Genomic DNA, 25681 nt, shown 5'->3' with positions numbered 1-25681 from the left:
AAATGAAGGTCCCGAAAGCTTAACTCCATCCACGTCATTAAGGTCGACTCTGTTTTGAAAAGACATCTCTTCCCCAGTTGTCTTCTGAGTGCCTTCCAACATGGGGGAGCTCATCTTCTGGCACTATATTCAGACAGTGTTCCTCTCCTATTCATAAGGATTTCACTGGCTAATTCTTTTCAGAAATAGACTGCCAGGTCCTTCTTCCTAGTCTTAGTCTGGAAGCTCAGCTGAAACCTGTCCGCCATGGGTGACCCTGCTGGTATCTGAATACCGGTGCCATAGTTTCCAGCATCACAGCAACACTCAAGGCCCCACAGTACAACAAACTGACAGACACGTGGGGGTTTTCCTACTAGACTACTGTATTTTTACACAAGTGATGCAAATATTAAATGTTTTTTGTCAACCTGCTTGGGTGCACTATGCCAGAACTGTTTTACTTAATTTCATCATTTATGCACGTTATATGTGTAGGCACATTATTTACATGGGCACGTTATTTGTGAAAAATGCAGTATACTGTCTGAAAGAATGGGAACCATGTCTGTCTTTTTCCTCACTGTGTGTTCAGGGCTCATTACCTACTAGTTGAAAGAAGGGACAGATGGACCGATGGTTGGTCAAAGTAGCCAGTCAAAGGGGCCTAGGGTCTTTATTAGTTTTATCTGCTATAACAAATTACCACAATAACAACACAAATTTATTATTCTACAGTTCTGTTGCAGGTCAGAAGTCTGACGAGGGTCTCACCCGGTTAAAATCAAGGTGTCAGCAAGGCTGTGTTCTTTTCTGGAGACTAGGGTAGGATCCATTTCCTTGCTCATTCAGGTTGTTGACAGAATTCAGTTCCTTTGTTGGTAGGACTGAAATCCCTGTTTTCTTGCTAACTGTCAGGTGAAGGCTGTTCCCAGCTTATAGAGGTCACCCACATTCTTGGCTTGTGGCCTCCTTCCTCCATGTCCAAAGCCAACAACTGCAGGTAGAATGAATTCTGTATGTGCTTTGAACCTCTCCTTCTTCTTCGTCTCATCTCTAACCCAGCCATAAAAGGTTCCCTACTTTTAAGGCTCATGTGATTAAATTGGGCCTACCCCCATAATCCAACATAATCTCTCTATCTCAGGGTATGTACCCTTAGTCACATCTGCAAAGTCTCTTTTGCCATGTAAGGTAATATATTTACAGGTTATAGGGATGACGGTATGGGCATCTTTGGGGGCATTATTCAGTCTACCAAAGAGCCCATGCTTTTTTCGCCTACAGTGCTTCCTCCAGAAACCATTTCTACTTGTTTGTGGTCCCGTTGGTACTTGTTTAATTCTAAACGGTATTCTTTTGGTTTTGATAGATAAAACTTACATAAGCTACGTACATACACAATACTATGTATTTGTAATAAGAATGAATGAGTGGATGAATACATATGATGGCTCTCAAATCTGATAAATTGCAAACCACAAAAGTAAAACAAACTTCAGAAAGACAAACCGCCATGAATTGCATCAGCAGAGAAAACTAGAATTTTAGAGGGAATGGTTGTTTTTATGGAATGGCTAAATGGGAGGTAAGGAATTGCATTATCAGGAGCATTGTTTTTCTTTATCTAATTACTAAGATTGTGTAGTAGAATATCAAGACTCAGTTATAGTCCTTTATGTTATTTTAAAGTTGGCCGTGAGAAAATAAAAGAAATGATTCTTCATCCTTCAGCATCTTTTACAAAATCATAGAAATTTAGAGCTGGAAAGGATCTATGTCCATTTCTCTTGGGCTAAATAAAGGTAAGATTGCTGCCTCAAGGAAAGATAGGCTGAAGATTTTATAAAATGATAGGATAACTTTTAAAGAGTAGTAGTTGAGATATATTGCTTAAAGTGAGAGAAAAAATATCCCTTGCTCTTGATTGAAAGTGGCTGAAATTCATTAGTTTTCAAAATGTATGTAATTTTTAAAAGCTCTGTCTTTTATAGGATATATGTGAGAATAAATAGTAAGTTATAGTATAATGTGATTTACTTTAGTTAGTAAATATTAAGCTACAAAGTACAAAACCAGATTTTAATATAGAGAAAAATTTAGTGCATGAAATTGAGGTCATATGTGCCAGTGATGTATGACTTACAGGAAGTAATAAAAGGGGAAGAAAATAAGTAAATGGTATACTTTTAAGCTGATGGGACCCATTTTAAGGGTGGAATTTAAATTGCTGTTCTTTAAAAGTTGAGCCCTCTCCCCACTCCCATTATATGGGGAAAAGAAAAAAATAAAAAACTAAAAACCTGATCAAAGTAGACCTCTCCAGACCCTCTTCAGAGTACACGTCCTAAAGTTGACTAGCAAGCTGCCTTTGTTTGCTGTTCCTGAGCAGAAAGAGGTGATTGATACCATTTTTATATATTTAAACTCCTTCTTGCCCCACCGCATTCATTTGAATGAGAGAAGCCGTTGTAAAAGAATGGTGTCATAGGTTAAATGCATCTGTCTGGATGTCTCTTCTGCCTAAGATCCTAATCCTGTGACAACATTTTATTCTCTCGACATCCTAAACATCCTATATACAGATGTTTAATTATTTATTTATTTATTTAACTGAGAAATAGTGTGCTTTTATTAACGGTATCGATGATTGATTTTGAATGTTTTTACTTCAAAAAGCCAAATCTCCTGGTGGGTGCAATTTTATGAAGCACCTGTTAAGCTTTAGGGAGGAGGGACTTTTTGGCAACAACCCAAAATACATATTTAAACAATGAGCCTGCCAAAGTCAGGAAATTATAAAACAGTTTTGAAATTGCAGAATCTGCTTTTTTATTACCCCTCAGGTTTCTTTTGCAGCTTGGTTATACCTTCTTTCACTTGGAATTTACTAATGTTCTTACTATTTAAAGACCAGATTTAGAAAAATAAAGTCCAGTTTGGAGATCTCAGGTTTATGTGATAAAAGGCCGATAGAATAGAACTGAACTGCCTTCCAAAGAGTCTAGACTCACCCTCTCCAAAACTTTCAGAGGAATGGAACCTTGGTGTCATGGTGGTTAAGAGCTCGGCTGCTAACCAAAAGGTCAGCAGTTCAAATCCACTAGCTGCTCCTTGGAAACCCTATGGGGCAGTTCTGCTCTGTCCTGTAGGGTTGCTATGTATTGGAATGGACTTGACAGTAACAGGTTTAGCTTTTTTTTTTTTTGGTTCTTAATCTGTGTAGCCTGACTAGGTTCCTTGAATGGTGATGCCTCACAGGTCTCCAGTTTTCCTCTGTGAAGTGAACAAGTAAGACTTGGTGTGTGGAGAACTGTTAGGTGAAAACTGTGCTCAAAACAGTGTAGAAAAGCTGAATACTCAGGAAAATGGTGGGAACCTGATGAGGGAATGCTTCTTGGAGAATTCTGTTTGACCTGGATCTTTCAGTCCCTCAGCTCTCCCTCAGATTCACTCTTACTGCTCCTCCTTCCAAAATTTAACCCAGGGAACAGGGACAAGATGGTCCAGCAATGGGGTATTCTTTGTATACAGTCGGATTTTCTTTTCTCTTTTGCATTTCTAATTGTATTATGTTAAGCAGTCCCTTTTTTAAAATTTAGCTAACTTTTGTTCTAAGTTTTCTAATTTCATCATGAATAGAGAGCAAGAATTGTTTGAACTTCATCACTGCCCCCACAGACTGGGAGACCAGGAAACTCTGGGTAAATGGTGGTTGATTACGTTGGCACAGGAGTGAGAACATGATCTGAACATAAGTTATCTTCAAGTTCTCAAAGACTTGAGATTGGAATCAGTATACATTTTCCAGATTTCTCTTAGGGAAACCATTTGTGTAGTCGTTCCATTACCTTCAGGGAAAAATGGCTGAAAGGAAAGTCTGTGGTTGGATTCTCTGATATTTTTGTATTTTCAAGTTCCTACAGTTCTTTGGCTGGCAGCATCAACTTTTCTGTTAAATATTAGGGAATGGAAGTTTAAAGAATCTAAAGCACCATTACCATAAAGCAATTTGCTTTTTATTCTTATAGGACATCCATCTTGTTTGAAATTTTGTCCTGAATTAACAACAAATGTAAAGGCCTTAAGGTGGCAGTGTATCGAATGCAAGACATGCAGTGCATGTAGAATCCAAGGCAAAAATGCAGTAAGTATGTCTCTCAATAGTCAATCTCTAGGTAAATAGTTAATTTGCAGTGTTAAGGATTTTCTCTTTTTTAAGTTTTAAATAACATGATGTCAAACCTCCCCAGGGATCTTGGTGTTTCTTCATTATATTTTGTTATTGTTAATATGATAACGTAAGAATTTTTGGCCTTTTACAGTTGGTTTCAGTCTTGCTCAGTCTCTAAAATATTATATTACAGGACAATATGCTTTTTTGTGACTCTTGTGATAGAGGATTCCATATGGAGTGCTGTGACCCACCACTTTCCAGAATGCCAAAAGGTGAACTCTTAAACCGTATTAAAAATGCATTTTTTAAATACTTGTTAGCCTTGTCCTGATGTCTGACAGCTCAGAGGTACACAGGTTCCTTAAGCATTTTTTTCATCTCTGCTACCTGCCGTGTACTTGTGGGTTTGGCACCGGCTGAGAACATGTTTGGGAGAAATATATATAAGAAAGACTCTAATTCAGACACATGAATAAAAAAGACCACCCTTTCCCCAAACCACTCCCCTATTAGAGTAAGTTTAAATTATTGTTGTTGTTGTTAGGTGCCACCAAGTTGGTTCTGACTAAGAGCAACCCTTCGTACAACAGAATGAAACACTGCCCAGTCCTGCGCCATCCTCACAATCGTTGTTATGCTTGAGCCCATTGTTGCAGCCACTGTGTCAGTCCATCTTGTTGAGGGTCTTCCGTAGATTAAAAATTTAGAACACTCTCCATGTGTTTTGTAATACGGTGTTCAGAGGTATGAAATTAAGTATTTTTGGCGATGGTGATAATGATGACTCCATAAGTCCTACAACAAGAAATTATCACGTTTTTCTTGGGTATCAGTTGGTATTTTGACTTAGAAAAGACTTAGAAAATACAAATAGGCAAAAAGGAATAAAAAGAAAAATCATTTGGAAATTCCTTCACTGCCTGAACACACCCTTTTTTTTTTAAATGGAACATTTTATGTGTGTTTTTGTAACTTTATTTTTTTCTACTCTTAGTAATAGATTGTAACATTCCCACATCGTTAAATGTTCTCCTAAACATAGTTTTTAATGAGTATGTAGAACTCCATAGTATAGAGCAGGAGTTACAAACCTGGCTGTGGGCCACAGATATGCGTTGTTGGCCCAGTATTTTTTAAAAAGGTGAATTTGAGTCCTTTAGGTAGGGTATGCCTGCTCCAATTTGCCACAATCTCACTATTCCCTCTTGTCTTATATCCCAGCTTGCTTTAGTCACATACATTATACCTGTGTGGTTCCTGAAGATATTTGATTTTGCAACCCCATGTTTAAATGAGCTATAATTTATTTAACCAGTCCCCTATGGTGGACATTACAAATGTTTTCAATCCGTAATTATTTCCTTAAGATAAATTCCTAGGGGAGAAATTGCTGGATCAAAGGCTATGTACATGAAAGGCTATATCAGTTTTCATACCAACCGCTAGTATATGGGAATACCTGTTTTCTTGCATTGTGGCCAACACTCACCATTACTATACTTCATTGAGTCTACTTCTAAGACACATTTTTTTTACATTTTTAAAATCAGATGTACCTTACAGTAGATAGTGTCTTTGATTCAGTGAAATACAGCATTAATACTTTTAAATTTTGACCAATTTGGTAATAGAAAAAAGATATCTTTGATAATTTTTTTCTTTGAGTAGTGAGATGGAACATTTTTTCATATGATTACTGGCCGTTTGTGTATCATCTTTTCAAAGTGCCTGCTTTGATCCATTGGTCATTTTTCTATTGGGGTTTTCACCTTTTCTTACTGATTTGCAGAAGCTCTTTATATTTTTATGTACTCAAATCCATGAGTCTGTTTCTTTATGGCTTCAGTCTTAAGTGCCAGTCATGCTTAGATTATATAAATATCCACATATTTTTCTTGGTGCTTCTAACATTTTATTTTTTCATATTGTAATATTTCATCTGCCTAGAATTTATTTTTATAAAGGATAGGAAATAATTTTATTCCTTCCAGATGGATAGCTGTTTGTTCTATCACCACTCGTTGAATCATTTTATCCTTTCCCCACTGATTTAAAACACAACCTCTTTGATATGCTAAACTTTCCTATAGGCTTGGGTTGTTCTGGTCTTTCAAATTCTTACCCATTGACCTATTTCCCTATACTAGATCTAGTTTTAATTATTGTAGGTCCATAGCACTTAAATTTAAACTAACAATTTTAAAATTATATTTTATAGCATTAATTTTTTTAGTGATGAAAATGTCCAGAAAGAGGTGATAAAATATTTTTTCTAGACATTCCAGAAATTTATTGAATTGTAAATGTCTCCCCCAAATCAAAATATCTATATCCAACAGGGGTAGGTTTTCATGGGTGTTTAGGTGGAGAGTGGAATTTGGGAACATGCTGGGACATGGGTTCTGAGATGGGGGCAGCCCTCTGCTCTCACCTTGACCTTTATTGGCCTTTAATGACGGCTCTCTGAGGAGAATGAAAAGGGAATGATCCACTTTCTGGAGTAAAGTTCCGCATTCAAACATCCTTGGATAGCTTATTAAAGTTGCAGTTTATATTTAATATCTTCTCCTAAAATGAAACATTAAAATATTTTTCTCATATATATATCAACTCAGGGATGTGGATTTGCCAAGTCTGCAGACCAAAGAAAAAGGGAAGAAAACTACTTCATGAGAAAGCTGCACAAATAAAACGGCGATATGCAAAACCCATTGGACGACCGAAAAATAAATTAAAGCAACGATTGTTGTAGGTTGAGATCTTATCAAAAGAATTCTTTTTATCTTGTGCTTTAACATATAGGTGATTGTAAACCCCCTTAGATTCCATTAGACCTTTTTAGCATCATTTTTACAAACTCAAGGGATGAGGAATATTTCTCTTTTGCATAAGCTGTGACAATTTTTTTAGAAGAACATTTTTAATTACAATTGGCATTTTGGGGTCTTCTGTTGCCAGCAGCTGTGATACTAAGTGACATTTTTCAAGCAGCAGGATAGAAGCAGAATGTAAGAATTGTAAACAGTCACTCAGTCTGCTTTATTATTGTCTGGACAGTAGAAGAGCTTAATTATATTATTTTCATGGGGATTTTAAAACAAGGGAGGGATTTGTCCATGTCTGTAATGAATCTCTTTTGTAGCTCCAGATAATATTTTAGAAGAGTACCTCTCTTCTGATGCTAATTTAGTATTACAACTTTTTTAAGATCCCTTTTATGAAATGGGAGCTTCTGAGAAAACTGCAAACCTGTCCTAATGTTTGCCTCAAAGATTTAGACAGGATCATTTGGCACAGGCACATGTCTGCAGGCATATATACAAAATAATATAGTTGCAGTGGCCTGCAGATCTACTCTGTAACCCCATTTCCACTATCCTTTTACCACATAAACCAAACCAAGCCAAATAAATCTGTTGCCGTCGAGTCGATTCGGACTTATAGTGACCCTATGGGACAGAATAGAACTGCCCCATAGGGTTTCCAAGGCTGTAATCTTTATGTAAGTAGACTGCCATATCTTTCTCCCGTGGAGTGGCTGGTGGGTTGAACCATTGACCTTTCAGTTAGCAGCCAAGCTCTTTAACCACTGTGCCACCAGGGCTCCTTTTGCCATATCCAAACTCATTGCCATTGAGTCAGTTCCGACTCATAGTGACCCTATAGGACAAAGTAGAACTGCCCCATAGGGTTTCCAAGGAGTGGCTCATGGATTTGAACTTCTGACCTTTTGGTTAGCAGCCAAGCTCTTAACCACTGTGCCACCAGGGCTCCTTTTGCCATATAGTTGCCATTAAACCCCAGTGGAGTATTTAGCAGAAATTATTTGATGAGAGAAGTAGAGAAAAGATAAGAGGTGAAATGGATATATACTTCTAACGTGTATAGAGCATAGATTTGACCATCAGCATTAAGGTGTTTATAAATGAAATCAGTAGCCTTGCATATCTGGAGCAGTTCTATCAATAGACTTTCACCAGTCCCTTTAGACTTAGTGAAAGGGTGTTTGTGGTGTAAGAATGAACAGGTGCTCTGCACACAGTGTGGACAGTGACCAAGAATCTTACTCACCTGCTTATTTTCCCGTGAGGCAGTTCACTATATTACCTGCCCTAAAAAATACTATCCTCCTGTATCTTTATCTCCCAGAGGAGAAACAGGCTCCTTTCTAGAGTTTTCTAAGAAACTTTATAAGACCTCTTTAACTAGTAGACATTTTTAAATGGAATTTTAATTTCTAGAGGCAAACATAAAACATATTTATGAATCAAATCTCACATTAGCATCATTTGAAGCAGAAATTACATGCTTTTGCGTTCATCCTGTGTAAGCATTGTTCTCGAAATGGGACTGTATCCTCAGGGCCCAATTAAAAAAAAACTAAATTAGGATATAAACTTTCTAAACAAAGGACACAGCTGAAAATTGCATCTGGCATCAATCCTAACTTTTTGTTTGTCCAAAATTGTCCTTTGAGCCTAGGAATTTTTAAGACAGTCTAGGGAGTTTTCCTTTTTACATGCTTTATAAGCATATTGTCCTTTCTGGGCAATCGATTCCAGATACGATCCAAATGCAGCATTCTGATGCAAAACATTTTAGACTGGATGAGTTATTTATTGGTAACCCTCGCTGTGTCTCCTACTGACACTAGAGATCTCCAGAGTTACTTTGGTTTGGCTGAATCAGAGACTTCAGACAACGGCCAGCCCCTGGCAGTTGAGCTACTTCTGCTTGACTGGCAGATGAGCCTACCACTCTGCCCTGTTTATCTGACTGCTGAAATTTCTTCATTAAATCTCTGTGTTTGAGATGACCACTAAAGTGTGCCATTCTGTTTCTAATACTTAAGATATTTTTATAATTCACTATCATATCATCTTCAGGATCCCATTTCTTCAATATTAAGCCTTCAGCTAAATTGATAATTTAAAAAGTACATTCGTGGGCCCCAGCACTGCCATAATTCATATGCAAATATTTCCATTGTATAAAATTCCACTGCAGAACGGGTAGCTTTCCAAACCCTAGACTGAGGTGAAGGCAGTCAGCTGCTGTTCATATACACAGCTGCCTCAGTCGAATGACCTTCTGCCTCTTTGACCACATACAGCGTGGGCAGAACCGAGCATCAAATGAACTAAAATACTAGTCAGAACCATTGTATATAGATTCCGACGCCAAGTGTCTGATAAAGGCCATGGTAAATGTGCTGCTTCTTCACCAGACTTTCCATGTCATGTCTGACCCGCTGTAGCTTTTCTTTAATCATTACTTCAGTTTTTGCTATTGTTGTCCTTTTTTCAGCAATATTTTATGCTGTAATTAATTGTCTTCTCTCTTAAGAGAGTATTATTGGCTATCTTATTATTGTAAGCATAAACTGCTGAGAGGGAGAGAATTTCTCTTAATGTTTTCTCTTTGTTTTTGTTTTTAATACAATTTTATAGACATACCCAAATTCTATTTATATAAATTGAATTAAAAATGCTTTTAACTAGAGATGAGATAAACTTAACTAGAGATTAGATAAATTTATTATTTTGCTTCTGGACAACACATTTGACTTACTTCCTTTTAGAACTTTAGAAAAGAGACTTTTGGAAACTAGTTACTTATGACAATGCAAGGGGTAACTTATTTTTATTTAATTATACTTAAAGCGTTGGATGTTCTTTTAGTCTCTTCAAAATTTTTTTTACTTATATTGTCCTTGGGTCCACATGGATTCTTCCGGTACCTGTTGGATGGACATTGGGAGAATCATGACATGCAAATGCGTTTGCTGCTACCTTTTTTTTTTTAGCAGAGAAACACCTAGATGGTGGCCCACACACAAAAGCAATTCTTAGGGTTGCAGTGAAATCTCTTAATTTTAGCACATTGAATGCATCTAGTTACTATAAAATTGCTTTTAGATACCTTATAATTCTCCTAAATGCTGATGCTATTCTCTAAATTTTTGCCTAGGTCTGTAACCAGTGATGAAGGATCCATGAATGCATTCACAGGAAGGGGGTCACCTGGTAGGGGTCAAAAGACTAAAGTCTGTACCACACCTTCATCTGGTCATGCTGCATCTGGGAAGGACTCAAGCAGCAGATTGGCTGTTACAGACCCCACTCGGCCTGGTGCCACCACCAAAATCACCACCACCTCCACCTACATTTCTGCCTCTACACTTAAAGTTAACAAGAAAACCAAAGGGCTCATTGATGGCCTTACTAAGTTTTTTACACCATCACCTGATGGTCGCAGATCACGAGGTGAAATAATAGACTTTTCAAAGCACTATCGTCCAAGGAAAAAGGTCTCTCAGAAACAGTCATGCACTTCTCATGTGTTGGCTACAGGTACCACACAAAAGCTAAAACCTCCACCTCCTTCACTTCCACCCCGAACCCCCATCTCTGGTCAGAGCCCCAGCTCACAAAAGTCCAGCACTTCCACTTCTTCTCCCTCTCCCCAGAGTTCTTCCAGCCAGTCCAGCGTGCCGTCCTTTAGCAGTCTTACTAATAACAGCCAGCTGAAGGCACTCTTTGATGGACTTTCTCATATCTATACCACTCAGGGACAGTCTCGAAAAAAGGGACACCCAAGTTATGCACCACCCAAACGTATGCGTCGTAAAACTGAATTATCCTCCACGGCAAAATCTAAAGCCCATTTCTTTGGAAAAAGAGATATTAGAAGTAGATTTATCTCTCACTCCTCCTCCTCTAGCTGGGGGATGGCTAGAGGACGTATTTTTAAAGCAATTGCTCACTTCAAGCGAACAACTTTCCTTAAAAAGCACAGGATGCTAGGCAGATTAAAATATAAAGTGACCCCTCAGATGGGGACCCCCTCACCAGGGAAGGGGAGCTTGGCAGACGGAAGGATTAAACCTGATCAGGATGATGGTAAGCAAAAGGTCAAAGCTCCAACCAAATCTGCGTCCCGTCCCTTTCTCCCCAACCCCAAAAAAATATATAAATCAATTCCTATTTGTCACATAGGTCCTAGCTATTTCTCTTGTTCTCACTTCACTTTCATACAGAAGCAGTGAAACTTTGACCTTTTTCTAATGCTGACTAAACCTCCAAAATGTTTTTCCAACTAATACTCTCCCACCTTTTATTATTTATTTCCATCCGTAGTGACACTAGGACCCCCAGATGCTTTCATAGCGTTGCTTTTGGCTTTGTAGTCCCGCATGAGTAGCCACTGTCATGCTTCTGCCATGTTCTTTCCCATGCTGCCTCTTCAGCCATGGTGCTGTGTGGTCGTGTGCTGTCAGCGCTTTCAACAGAGGGTGTTCAGCGCTTCATGTCCCTCTGCTCCATTGCTTTCTCATGACAAAGTTCATCCTGCTTCAGTCTCAGCAAAGCCTGATCTCTGATTCTGTGAAGTGTGCTTTTGGGCGTGAGTGTGTTTGTGTGTGTATCCACTTTAGGAAGAAAACGGTTTCATAATTTCATTTAACAAATTGGCCTGTTACATTTGCTGCCTTTTGAAACAAAAACCAAAAATGTGTCATTTGGACAAAGTGGTAGATTTTAATATCTCAAAGCTGATAATGGAAAGTCTACGATTAAACATTGATATAACTTCTGGTCTTGGTGGAAAAATATGATTTTACTTTGTTTTGTTCTTACTTTCCCTCATATATTTATTGTAGCTATAAAAAGATGACAGTGATAAATCCAGATAAAAATTTGGGCATAGCGGGAAAGGGTGCTGCTGGATCTATGAGCAGTGCTTAGATGTGAAAGCTTATAAAGCTGAAAAAAGATGATCCCTACTTGTCCACTATGCTAATTTGGTACCATTTGGTAATGTAAGGTGGTTACTGGTGATACAAGTCAGTGAATACACTTTCTGCTGGTTTTAAATGACAGATACTGAAATCAAAATCAGCATCAAACAAGAAAGTACAGATGTAAATGTGATTGGAAACAAGGATACCGTTACTGAAGAGGATTTGGATGTTTTTAAACAGGCCCAGGAACTTTCTTGGGAGGTAAGGCCGGAATACCACATTATAGTAACAAGGAAAATATGTGTCTCTTAACTGTTCGTGTGAGATTACTGCTTTGGTTCAGAATCCTTTCTTTAACTGTTACCGTGCTCGTTCTCAGTGAATGATATTCAAGAGCAATGACTGTGTGTAGCATTGTCGCCACTCTTAAAAGTAGATGAGGACTCAGCTCCGCTAACAAATTAGACCAACGTAGCAGTAGTTGAGGCAGATTTTGAAAAGCGCTTCAAAAGGAATAGAGGAACAGAGTTTTGAAGGAATATAGAGTTTTGCTTTTTTTGCCTAAAATTAGAAAATAGCAGCTTGAAATCTTTAGCAAAAAGAACATTGCTTTTGAATTTATTGATGCTTCTGACACAGATGGCTGAGCCTATGAAAATGTCTGATATTTTTATTGCTTTAGCATTGATGAGAGCCATGTTGGGTTTCACGATCAGTTGTGGTCACTCTTATTTTCATTGTCCAGTAATCTGTTTAAACGATTCCATTTAAAATATTAACTCTGGTTAGGTTACTGTCACCAAAATGTTGAAAGGTAAGGCTATTGGACTTCTCAAAGACAAATTTAGTGCAGATTGTGAATTTCTTATGTCAGTAGACTGCATTCGACTTCAGTGGCGCTATATGTACTTAGAATCCCTACCTCACCCCACTTCTTTTGGAGAGGGGCGTTGTCTATAGCGTTTTAAGCTTTATTTTTAGTAGCAGTCTCTTGGGTTAATTACCTCTGATGTTTTCTACCTAGAGACTATTGGATATTTTCATTCTTCATTCTGCCCCTGTCAGGATGCTTTGTATTGTTTTTCCTTTGGCTAAGATAAGTGTCAAAAATTCCCCAAATCATTAAGGTTGCAAGTCCTTAAATATTTCTTTTTTTTAAAGCCTGCTCTGGCGTTCGTATATAGATATGATGAGCAACAGCCCATTATCTGAAGGTTGCTCCGAAATCTAAAGACCTTTCTTTCCAATATGGCCAACTGGCTTTTTTATTCAAGAAATATTTCTTGTTATATGTCAGGCAGTGTCCTAGACACTGGGGAAACCACAGGCACTAGGCAGGCAGAGCTCTTAACGTCAGGTAGCTTATTGCAGTCTGACAGGGAAGCGGACATTAAACCACAGATGTCACGACTGATTACTTAAGTACAGTTGGGATAAATACTGCTTAGTGGAGGAACAGGAGGACTCTAAGAGTGTGTAACAACCACATTATTTTATAAGCTCATCTTCAGTTTTAATACATTGCAACAGATGGTTAAGTTCATTTTAATAGACATTTGTATGTACCAATATTGTACTCATTTTCTGTCTTTGTAATTCTGTTTCTTAGGGTATTGGTTTGTTTATATATGTCTTACACAAAGGTGATTATTATTTCACAAGGGCTATAATGTTTTTTAATAACATGAAAATTCACAGTGAAGATAAGTGTTCTGGTCTTGATAGGTTTTTGTAGTTACTGGTGGAAGAACCAAAGAGTAAGTGGAATATATCCTCTTCTGATATTTGTATTTTATGTTTTTTTTTTTTTTTCTCTCTGACAGAAAATCGAGTGTGAAAGTGGAGTAGAGGACTGTGGCCGGTACCCTTCTGTAATAGAATTTGGAAAATATGAAATCCAAACCTGGTACTCCTCGCCTTACCCACAGGAATATGCAAGGTAATGGAATAAGCCTGGCGGATGGGTAACTTTAATGTGATATATGTGAGGAAGGAAAAATCTTGGTTTTAAAGTAAAAATTAGATGATTTTAGTAAATAAATGTTGGTAGTTAATTCTGGGTGCTTCCAAAACTTATTTTTGCCACACCTTTTTATATACTCACTGTGCTCTGTAAACACTTGTTAGTTACACGGCATTGTAAATCTGCCTTTTACCTTCTAGACCATGCTGTCTCTCTTTGGTTAATTGGGCAAATACTGCTTTCTATGAAACCAGATTTAAAAAAAAAAAATTTTTTTTTTTTTTGCCATTATAGAATTTTTGATAGACTTTCTTCTCTAGTTGCTTTTTTTTTTTTTTCATTTTCCGAATGAGGCCCATCAGTTTTATCTCTGATTTGTGGCGTTTTGGTTTCAAGGTATTTTTTTACCAAATATAACAAAAGAAGAAAAATGGGAGAAAGTAGTGGGAAGTGGGTAGCCTTAACAGACCCTTCCCCAAATCTTTACTTTTAGAGCCATTTGTGACTAAATTGTTAAAAATGAAAAGAAACTGGCATCATCAGAGTTTTCATTTGTCTTAAACTAAGAGTGACTGTGAGAATATAGAGACTCCACAAATGGGTATGTTGTGAATAGATTTCTTCCTTCATGTACATCAGGTACAGTTTAGTATTATCTTCTCAGTTTTTTTAGCCTGCAGAGTTTCCAGTAATCACAAACTCACTTTTCTTCAAAAGTAGATGCTGTCATTGTCTCTATTACATGGGTCTCTGGCCAGTTATCTAACTGGAGAAGATGTGAGGAGGGCGGTTTTCTAGAAGTTGAGTGGCAGACTAAGAGTCAGGAGTCTTGGTTTCTCTGCCCAGCTTATACCACTTGGCGGTGTGTTCTTGAACAGTTTTTTAAAAAATGGCTATGAGCTTTAATTTGTACGGGTAATCAAATTATGTGCTTTGAGAGCTTTGAAGAAAATTTGCTTGTAAGTGAAAGTATTTGGAATAACTATCATCTGTGCCTATCTCGTAGGAGCCCTGGTGGCGCAGTGGTTAAGTGCTTGGCTGTTAACCAAAAGGTTGGCAGTTCAAATCCACCAGCTGTTCCTTGGAAACCCTTTGGGGCAGTTCTCTGTCCTGTAGGGTCATTGTGAGTCGGAATCGACTCAACAGCAGTGGGTTTTTTACGGGTACCTATCTCTTCCAAAAACCTATCTTCCATTCTTGTACCCCAAAGACCTTTAAAGTGCTTCTAAAATTTTTGTTGTAAGTACCAGCAGTGTCTGTTTAAGCATGGATAGAGTACTAGTAAAAATGTTCTCATTTTTAAGGGGGAGAAAAAATCAGAAGGAAAGAAGAAGCCATTTATCTGTTGTCCCTCAAAGAGTGAGTGGAATTGGTAGGAAACAAATTGGGTCTTTTGACTTTCAGTCCTGCATTTGCTGCATTAGATTATAATATATATGATGATAACTTTAAAGTTGTCTCATCCAGAAGCGGAAATGGAAACAACTAAGTTCTAGGGCTCCTGTGCTTCCTAAGTAGCAGATCATCAAAAAATCATCAGTTCACTTCTCTCTGAATAAAAGATTATTGCAGTCACACCACTGGCCATGTATGTTGTTGAAAATATTGACATTAAATCTCAGGTCAGCGTGGTCAGCCGATGTGATGCCATCCTTATTGTTTTTAGCGTGGTGGTTCCAAGTCTAAACCCTTTCTTTCTGTAGGACATTTCTAAGGAAACGATTTGTTCACAAAGTAAAGACAGAACGTATTATTGATTATACTGAAAAAAAAAAAAAAAAATGTAATGTTTTTATATTATCTTTACTACTGACTGCTGCTTGTTTCTAATACAATATTATACAGGCTTCTTGTGATTTGGAAACCCTGGTGGCATAGTGATTAAGAGCTAAGTCTGCTAACCAAAAGATCAGCAGTTCGAATCTACCAGGCACTCCTTGGAAACTCTATGGGGCAGTTCTACTCTGTCCTATAGGGTCGCTACGAGTCAGAATCGACTTGACAGCAATGGGTTTTCTTATGATTTAGAAAAAATTAATAGTATTTAACATTTTCTCCCTTAAAAATATAATCAATCTGATAGATTCTTTGATCTTTAAACTTTAACAGATTACCAAAGCTTTACCTGTGTGAATTCTGTCTTAAATATATGAAAAGTAAAAACATTTTGCTAAGACACTCAAAGAAATGTGGATGGTTTCATCCTCCAGCAAATGAAATTTACCGAAGGAAAGACCTTTCAGTATTTGAGGTAAGCATGTGTAAATAAAACTCAGCTTTTTGAAACCTAGTATTCCTAATTATTGACTATGTACTGATTTCTTTCTAGAAGGTTCAAAGTATATTTAATTTTGGCATTGAAATTCAGACTGCTTTTTAAAATACTTACACGTTTTGGAATGTTTATCTAACCATGTTAAGCAACCATTTAGATTGATGAGGAATCCCTGCTTCATCACATTAACTTTTTTGTCTCCCCCCAAATCCCTCTCTACACCAAATATATTTACCAGTGAATTTATGATCTCCTCGGCTCTTTGTAAATTCTACCTTCTTTGGCAGGAGAAATTAGCTTTGTTCAGCAGCTACAGCCAATGTCTGGCAGGTGCTCATTCTTCCAGGGAATTGAGCAGCTGTACATATCTCCTCAATACACAACCACCTGTGTTTCCATCCATTTCTTGGCAGGATGGATAATCCTTTTGGTGAGATCCCAGCAGATGTTGGAACTTCCCCCATCTGGGTGGAGGCCACCCCTAAAGAACTCTGCTGTTCACAGGAACCCCTTGTGGCCATGTGTCTGTCATTGTGGGTTTCTTGAAGAAATTTTGTGTTTTCAGAATTGATTTAGTAGCAGAAGGTTTTTGCCTCTATATAGTTTCATTGTTTAATTATGTTTCTGTTGTCAGTTTCAGGGATCCACTGTAGCTGAGTCAGTTGTACCTGGAGGACGCCATGTTTTTCTTTCCTGTTGTTGCCTAATCTTGGGGCTTCTTCATTCTCTCCTTTATGCTCTTTACTCCAGTCAAGCACTTCTTACTATCCTGCCTTCTTTTCTTCTCTGTTGCCCATTTTGATGCATTGTTTTTCATTCCTGGATGCTCAGAGCAAGCCTTCCTTCCACAGCAGACGTGGTATCTTCTTTCTCTGAAATACACTTTTACCTCAGGAGTCTCACTTTCTGAATGTTCAGACCAACCTTTATGATTCTACCCCATAGTTCTCTAAGTTTCTGACCTGTAATGTCTTGTGTTATATTTAGTACAGGGAGGACTAGGCTCCACATCTCTCAGTCAGGCCTGGGCCCACTAGTTTTTCCCCAGATTTATTTGGTTCAGAAATGGAGAACACAGAGACTCCAGCTGTGTCTTAAGGTTTTCTAAAGCTCCCCCTCCTGGTTATGTCAGGCCCTTTTGGCAAGTTTGAAGGAAGAAGGATATTGTTGCTGGGAAGATTTGATGATATCTTAGTTTCTACTGCAGGCTAGGCACAAGGTTTCTCGCTCTGAACACTACTGGCACTTCAAGCTGGATAATTCTGTGTTGTGGGGGGTCTGTCCTGTGCATTGTAGGATATTTAACAACATCCCTGGCTTTTACCCACTAGATGTGAGTAGCAGCACCCTCTTCTAGTTGTGACAATCAGAAAATGTCTCCAGACCTAAAACCAAGCCAGTTGCTATAGAGTCGATTCCAACTCATGACAACCCTATGTGTTTCAGAGTAGAACTGCATCCAGACATTGCCAAACGTCCCGGGGTGGGGATGGGGGGCAAAATCGCCCCCAGTTTAGAACCACTGGGCTAGAGGGAAGGCAGTATGCAAGTTGCCTGTCCTTGCTGTTGCTAGTCTCAGGTGCCACCCAGCCAGCCTCAGCCAGTTGAGACCTAACAGAGCTGCTGTCAGTTGAGGCTTAACTGCTATTGTCGCGAGTTTAACTTTCCTATTGGTTGCTTCCTTGATGCCTTGATCCTTTCTTCTAACCAAAATAAAACGGATATCACTGTTTTATTGTTTCCCAAAGGGCAGAACACATTGTTAGCCTTACGTGATTGTTAAATAAATCAGCGTGAGTCTGTCTGTGGAATTGAAGCACTCATAAATCCAGGGAGAGAAGTCCTCCCAGGGTTATAAAGGGTCTGCTATTCTAGGGCAGGTGCCTTTGGACTGTACAGAGATGAGAGGGGGAAAAATCAGAAGCAAATTTGTGAAAATTATTCATAAAAATAATTGAAGGGGTTGAATTTGGTAAGTGCCAAGGTCACTATTCTAGAATCTGCATTAATACTTAAGAGCACAGCATGTAGGAAACTTTTCTCTAAGCAGTTTCCTAAATTATAGAATAAATGAATAATCACAGATTAATACTTTCCTACCTTCTCTTCATCTATCCCTCTTGAAAGCATGCCGTATTAGGACTTTTACAACTGATAAGAATTCTGCTGCAGCTTTGTGTCATCTCTAATTATTTTTCTGGTTCACAGAGACATACATTCCGTCTTTCCTTTTTGTAATGTACTACCATTTCCAAAAGGACTAAGTCTCAAATACATAAAAACTTCCTTTAATTAAAGAGAGAATTGTATCCTCTGTGCCTGTTGCCCATATTTGATTATGTTGCTATGTGTGGGACCTAGGTTTCATCCAAGGGAAATAGTTATATGAAGTCTAAAAATAATTTGTGCAATATGAAGAACCAATATGGCCCACAGGAGACTCGAAAATGGTCAAGTTCATTGTTAAAGAGCTCTGGTTAGCAAATATGCATTTCCCCTAAGAAAAGTGCTAGGGGAAATTCTTCTTGAATCTGCTGTGCTTTCTGTTTTCAACAAGTAATTACATTTGATCAAAGAAATTGGCATCTGTACCTAGCCTCCTGTCTATAACCATCAGTATCACAGCTTGATTCTTTTATTTTGAACAGAAGTAGACTGTACTCATGGTATTTATTGTAGGTTGAAATTCATCTCACTTTTCTCGGTAAGTATTCCCAACATAGATATTTTATCTTTTCCAATTATATTTAAAATGATGCTTAGGGTAAAACCAAAATGGAAGCCTCTTTTACTAATCCACACTTCTGGGGAATCAGAATAGTACAGTTCATTTATTTTTATTTTTGTATGAAGCCCTTTTGAAAACAACATAAAGGTTAACTTACTTGTGAAGTATTTTAGTTTGCTTATGTTTCCTTTAATTCTGATTTATTTGGTTCAAATAAAGAGAGAGGACATGCCTAATTATTTTTAACTCATAATAAATTGCAAGTAGAAATTACCCCATTGCTAGTGGCTTGACGTTTCTTCAGGTAGCTTAAAGAGAAAGTACAAAAGGTGGAATTTTGATTTGCCAAATGACAGCTATTTTCTGGTTAACTCTGTATTTGTTTAATGAGTGTTTTAATCTTCCAGTTCAGGATTTGGAAATAAAATTATGTATTTTCCAAAATAGCACATAGAATAAACAATTTTATATTGAATGGCGTTTTTGTGTTAAATAATGTTGTCTGTTTCTTTTGCTAGGTTGATGGGAATATGAGCAAAATTTATTGCCAGAACCTTTGCTTGTTAGCCAAGCTCTTCCTGGACCACAAAACATTGTATTATGATGTTGAGCCATTCCTTTTTTATGTCCTTACAAAAAATGATGAAAAGGGCTGTCATCTGGTTGGATACTTCTCTAAGGTAAACACAAGCCAGCATGACCTTCATTTTCTTTTTCAAAATGTTTTTGGTAGAGCCCAATTCTTTGAACAGGGCTTTTTTATGACTATAATTTGAATAAATGACACATGTTTTTGAAAAGCTCAGGTCCTTGTTCAGAGCTCATTAAAAAAACAAAACCAGCGTGCCTAGGAAGTGTGTCAAGGGCCTAAGCGCTGTTTGCTATCTTGACTCTCAGCATCCATGTAATGTTACAATTGCTGCCTTACAGACCACCTAGCATCTTCGATTTTCTAAATGTTAAGCTGGTTTCCCTCTTGCCCTAAGCAGAGTCAACATGAAGGTTTCAGTGTAATGTAGCATTGAAGAGAGAATTCTCATTTTCCTTGTTGCATGCCCTGCTATGGTCATCAGTATCTCAGAGTGAGTTAGAATGTCAGCATTTGGACACTCAAGCATATATAATGACTGGTTTTATATTTTCATCTCTTATTCTTTGTGCTGTTGTTTGAAGTTCTGAAGGAGCCTTACCTTTAGAAAGCCTAGATTTCTCAGGCAATTAGCACAAGGAAGACCTTGACATATTGGGTAGATAGCTCATCTTTTTCTGTGGGTCAGAGTGATCTCTCACATTCTTCTGCTCATGGGCTTCTGAGAAACATTAACTCATACACAGTAAAGAAAAACTAGGTTTGGAAATCTTTACCAGGTTATGACCTTAACCGTTTTAGGCATGTAGGAAATGGTTTAATGTACTGGAATGACATGTAAGGAGAGAAGGTAATTATGAGTCTTCCAGGCAGAAGCTAAATTATCTGAACGAAGTATTTTATTTATTTTATGATATATTTTTTCATTTGAGATGATAAGATTAGTGAATTTTAATGAATCTTCTCTTGCATAATACAAAAGAAATGCTATATAGAAGTGTTCTTTTCCTGGAGGATCAGAATACAGAATACATATGAAGGTCCACTGTAAACTGTTGATGTTGTTGTTCGCTGCCCCTGAGTCGCCACTGACTCATGGCCCCCCCTTGCACAAGGCAACGAAACGTTGCTTGGTCCGGCATCATCTCTGTGGTCGCCTGGGGTCAGACTGCTGTGATCCACACGGTTTTCATTGGCTGATTTTTAGAAGTAGATCACCAGGCCTTATTTCCTAGTCCGTCTTAGTCTGGAAGCTCCACTGAAACCTGTTCAGCATCATAGCAACACGCAAGCCTCTGCTGACAGGTGGTGGCTCCCCATGAGGTGCGTTGGCCGGCAGTCGAACCCAGGCTTCCCACGTGGAAGGCAAGAAGCAGAATTGTTCACTGTTTTCTATATTTTTAAGAATCAACCCAGAGACTCAAACAAAAATACCAATACCAATAAGTGGCAGCACATATGGAAAACTGCCTCTATGTTTTAGTTTACATATTTGGCAAAGCTCTAAAATGACAAAGAAGAAAGTTAACTTGCACATTATGGGTTCAAAAGATGACAGAGAATTAACATGGAATAAAACAATGAATACGAAATTCATTTATATAATTTACAAAGCATCTTACCTTTTACGTAGGTTTGTAAAAATCATTTTCTCCAAAGAGTTCAAAAGAGTAGTGATCATGATTGTTCTTCCTGTTAGAAAATGATGTTTGTTTAAATGTATGTGAGTTCACATGTAGAGCTTAGCGGTGCCCGCTGTCCTCGTCCTGCTGAGTCTTCCTGATGCCTCTGATTAGTGCCCATGTCTGCAGTTGATGGTGACTCTTGCTTTTGCAGCTCTGTCTCTCTTTCTTCCAGGCTGCCCAACATTTGTACTCACAACAAGCTAAACTACTCTCATTTTTCACAGTTTCTTCTGTAGTATGGCAACAGCTACCGCCATCTCTTATTACACCTTTGGCAGTGTAGTGAAACAAAAAGTACTCTAAATAATAACCATGTTAAAAGACTAGATACGAATTAAACCATATTCTAACATGTAAATTGGAATGTGGAGGACTGTGACCTTTTGGGGTTATACTTAAACCTAATTCTAAAGGTTATTAGAAAAGTGGTTCAAGAATAGATCGGCTGTAGTAACATGCTTTAAGGAAAAAAAAGGGATCACTATTGGATTGGATTTCAAAAAAACTCCTAAAGGTAAGAATAGTTCTGGGCAAAGTAAAGAATGGCCTCAAGGATGAATTCTTCTAACCCAGTGTAGTACATCTGTTTTTAGATAAGAGTGACCCATTTGTCTGACTTTGCAATGTAGGTGAATTACTTGACCCTTTGACATTGAGGTGTCCATCCCATGACGGGCAGTCCATCTGCTTAGGAAAACCGACACACATTATTTCTTCCTCCTCATTTTTTACAGACTCTGAAGACAGCTACGAATGAGCAAAAGTTGGGAGCACATCTTTTTCACAGAGAAATCTTTAATTCTGTCCTGTACAGGGTTTTTTCCACAACCGTTCCCTGTCATCTTTCAAATAGGTTCATTAAAGATCTGGGTGTTCTGAAGTAATTCTTTGATGTGGTTGGTGCAATTTGTGGTCAATCTTATTGGTGGTTTATTTTTGGCCAGGGCATTTACAACCTTAAAAGCCTTTTTCAGATCTTGTCTGTGTAGGTTTTGGTGGCTTCTGTGCACTCTGAATAAAATGTTGCTGCTCTGATGCCACATCCCAAGAAAATTGCAAATTCTTCCTTAACTAGAAGGGCCATTTCCCACCATATTCTTCCCGGTCTTTCTCCTGGTTTCAGACTGTTGGTAATATTTTGGCCTCATTTTTGTGTAGTGGCTTTGGAGTTTCCTGTTGTTGTTACCATCTTTGTTTTGTCTTCCTGGTTTGAAATGCGTATGAGTTACTCCTCTAGCATTTCACTTTTACTTTTTTATTCATAGGAGAAATGTATTTGTGCAGAAGCTACCTACACGTGCACTGTTTTAGTTTCACTGGGGCAGTTGCTGAAAGGCAAAAGACAGATTGCTAGCAGAGTTGTAAGTGCTTTAGCAAGGTAGCTGGCTAAGCCCTAACTTACCCTGCTTGGTGACACTTTGGATGTTATTTTCTTCATCTCTCAAGTTGTTCAAGCAAGGAAAGCATATCTTCCATACTGTCTTTATTCTGTTTCATTTGGTTTATATGTTCTTGACTTCTGTATTCATATTTTATAGTACTGACTTCCAAGAACAAAGACATAACTGAGAGGTGTACTTGGATTGATGGTTTGTTGTTAGTTGATAGTTTGATTGATTAACACAGTAGGATTATTGGGCTTGATCCTGACCTAACACATTGGCTCACCTTAGTGGAATATTTTACAAGGACAGTGGCAGGTGCAGGGAATTGCCCACTTCAGCAGAGCTCTGACATCCTTGATCTGTTTCTCCTTCCCTCAGGAAAAGCTTTGCCAGCAGAAGTATAACGTCTCCTGCATAATGATCATGCCCCAGCACCAAAGGCAAGGATTTGGACGGTTTCTCATTGATTTCAGTAAGTGAAGTGCTTTATTTACTTTCATGATCCAGGGAGCTGAATGGCCGTTATGGGAAACAGTAACGCATAAAACTTTATTCAACCTACTTTGTTGTTTTTATCAATAGATAATGGGTTTTCTATTTATATTTACATAGGTTAGAAAATTTTCCTCAAGTGACAAATTTACTGCTGCTCGGTTATTGTACTCTAGGAAATTGAGACTAGGTCTCTCGGCAGCGTCACTAGCTCACAGAGCCATTTACACTGAATGAACTGGTGGAATTACATTCCTTTCGGTTGTGCTCATGCTCATTAGTACCAAAAGAGGCAATTATTTGCGATTAAAGCTAAAGGAAGTGTTATTTAAAAGGATTTCCAGCTTTCTAAAATTGTGCCTATGATCTTGTAGTGTATAGAGCAGAAAAGAGATATTTCCATTTAGAAAAACAATTCTTTGGGCAGCCTATCCTTTGAGCCTCTCTCGTAGAAATAACTTTATCTTGTTTGGTACTTTTCATTTTATATTATGGAAACGATTACAATGTTTGTATCTAGAGGTTGCCCAAGAAACATTTGTTTTATGTACACTTGTATCTTCTGAACTTCCTCAGTTAAAATCAGAATAAAATGTAAAAATATGCACAGAATAATGTAAAAGAAAATATTGGTAGGTTTTTTACTCCTTGTTTATATTATATTGGATGTGTAAAATGTAATGTGAATTTGGAGAATTATTCAAAATAGCATGAAGGTCACATGTCCCATGATAATGGTCATTTTTAACCATATAAAAATCTGTCAGTAGGTACCATGTTCTAACTGATTATTGGATAAAGTACATAAATGTGAAAACCACAGTGTAAATGTGTTCAAGGAAAACCATGAAGAAATATGTTGAGTCTAAATCTGTATTGTTAGACATTGAAATCTGAGAAGTCTGGGTATAAAATAACTATATAGCAATTTTGGATTGATTTGTATAATTTATTGACATTGAAAGATTCTGTATATTATTTTTTAATTGAGTATTTTTATGTTCTTAGATAGTGTTTCCAGTTATTAATTCACTGCCCTGGTCTTATCTGTCCTTTCCTGGCTTAGTTATCCAGGAAACTAGTTATCCCTGAAGAACCATCTCACCAGGAGTTCACCGTTTTTATTTTACAGAGTCTTAGCTGAGATCACTTTTAAGGGCAAAACCAATTGTCTTTGTCATGTAGATTGTTGTGGCCACCACTCATAAGTTGTTCATAAATATTACAGTAACTTTCTGGTATGCATAGCAGCCATTCAGATTTTAAATTTGTTATAGTAAATGCATGCCTACAGAGTAAGGCAAACTCTTTAGCTCAGTATTCAAGATCTTCCAACAACTAGTTCTAGCCTATCTTTTAGGCTTTTTCATCCACTAATCTCCTATTTCCTTAGATACTCTAAGCATGTTCTCATACCTCCATTCTTTGTCCATAAGGTTCCCTCACCTGAAATGGCCACTTCGTCCTCTCCTTACTTCTCTCTGTTTAAAATCCATTGTAAAACACCAACTCACATGCCTCTTTCTTTTTGATTCCACCTCCTGGAATTTCATCTCATTCCCTTCTTAGCACCATATCTCTGTATTGTTTCACTTAATCACATTCATTCTTTTATGGAAATTATTGATCTAAGTGTCATATTTCCAATTCACTGTAAACTCTTTAGATACTTTCTTCTTCTTTGTATTCAGTAGGACAATTCACTCAATAATCTGAATTTGATGTATTTTTTTTTATTTGAACTGAATCCCCAAAATGATATGGTTACTGCCAACAATAATTTTATACCTAAAATAAAAAGGGACTAGTACTTGCCAAAATGCAAGTCTTTCAATAAAATAGCATCTTTGTACAGCATGATCTGGCACTGAGGCTTTCTATATAAGAGAATAACCCAGGTAACAAAGACGTTCCCTTCAGATGCTAAATCTTTATTTTAACCATTTTAGTAAAAACCATATTAGAGTTTACCCTGTGTTTTTAAACATTAACTATTGAACAAATGTAACCTTTTCTGAATGGCTTAGGGCCATCATGGTTCATGCCTTCAATCAGTGTATGTCCAGGCAATGAGGGGCTGAGGGTGTGATTAGATTTTCTCTTTCTTGTACCCTTGGCATGGCCCTTATACTGGAGTGGGCTTGGGGGTGTAGTGAATGATTTGGTAAATTATTTGAGTAAAGTTGAAAGGGAATTGGAATTATTCCCCCAGAGAAGAGAGACTAGGGGGAGAATTATATAATACTCAAAGAAAATGGAAACTGGTGTAAACCCAATAGAAATTCAATTTAAAACCAAAAGGATTTCTTAGCTACAGAGGTTTTAAAGAAGATAGAGTAGGCTGCTGAAAAAATTGATAGCATCTCCTTCTTTGGAGTTACTTAAAATAAGGGCAGATAGATATCTTTCTTGAACGATTTAGACCCAGTCTTTTGCACAGGGAGAGGATGAACCCAGTGACCTCTCATAATCCTTTTCAACCTCGTAATTCAGAGCTCCAGGCAAGAAAGATAAACTAGGGTTACAGGTTTTCTAAAATCTGCTTTTTTTAAAGGACCTTTTAACAGTAAGATTTATTTTATTTCTATTTTGTACATGAGCCTAAGGGCCTTTTGGTCCGGGCATGCCTTTTCAGCAAGTCAAATAAAGTTGTGAAGCAGGAAAATC

The 25681-nt window shown here is 37.7% G+C and overlaps 1 protein-coding gene across 7 annotated transcripts in view; it reads left to right on the top strand.

Moving 5' to 3' along the window:
* KAT6B (lysine acetyltransferase 6B) overlaps positions 1 to 25681 on the top strand; it is a 230889-nt gene that overhangs the window by 168323 nt on the left and 36885 nt on the right. For 5 of the 7 annotated variants that reach the window (XM_004383205.2, XM_023737668.1, XM_023737665.1 and 2 more), the window contains exons 5-13: positions 4011 to 4126; positions 4347 to 4428; positions 6772 to 6904; positions 10127 to 11058; positions 12037 to 12158; positions 13721 to 13836; positions 15970 to 16111; positions 19382 to 19543; positions 22901 to 22994. In XM_004383205.2, the coding sequence (XP_004383262.1) occupies positions 4011 to 4126; positions 4347 to 4428; positions 6772 to 6904; positions 10127 to 11058; positions 12037 to 12158; positions 13721 to 13836; positions 15970 to 16111; positions 19382 to 19543; positions 22901 to 22994 (1899 nt within the window). The remainder of the gene's footprint in view (positions 1 to 4010; positions 4127 to 4346; positions 4429 to 6771; positions 6905 to 10126; positions 11059 to 12036; positions 12159 to 13720; positions 13837 to 15969; positions 16112 to 19381; positions 19544 to 22900; positions 22995 to 25681) is intronic. The other 2 variants (XM_004383206.2, XM_004383207.2) reach the window with 2 other exon arrangements.

This window comes from Trichechus manatus, unplaced genomic scaffold (assembly GCF_000243295.1).
Source record: "Trichechus manatus latirostris isolate Lorelei unplaced genomic scaffold, TriManLat1.0 scaffold00106, whole genome shotgun sequence".
Lineage (NCBI taxonomy): Eukaryota > Metazoa > Chordata > Mammalia > Sirenia > Trichechidae > Trichechus > Trichechus manatus.
Note: the sequence above shows the minus strand (reverse complement) of the source record. Positions and strands in the feature narration are given on the sequence as shown.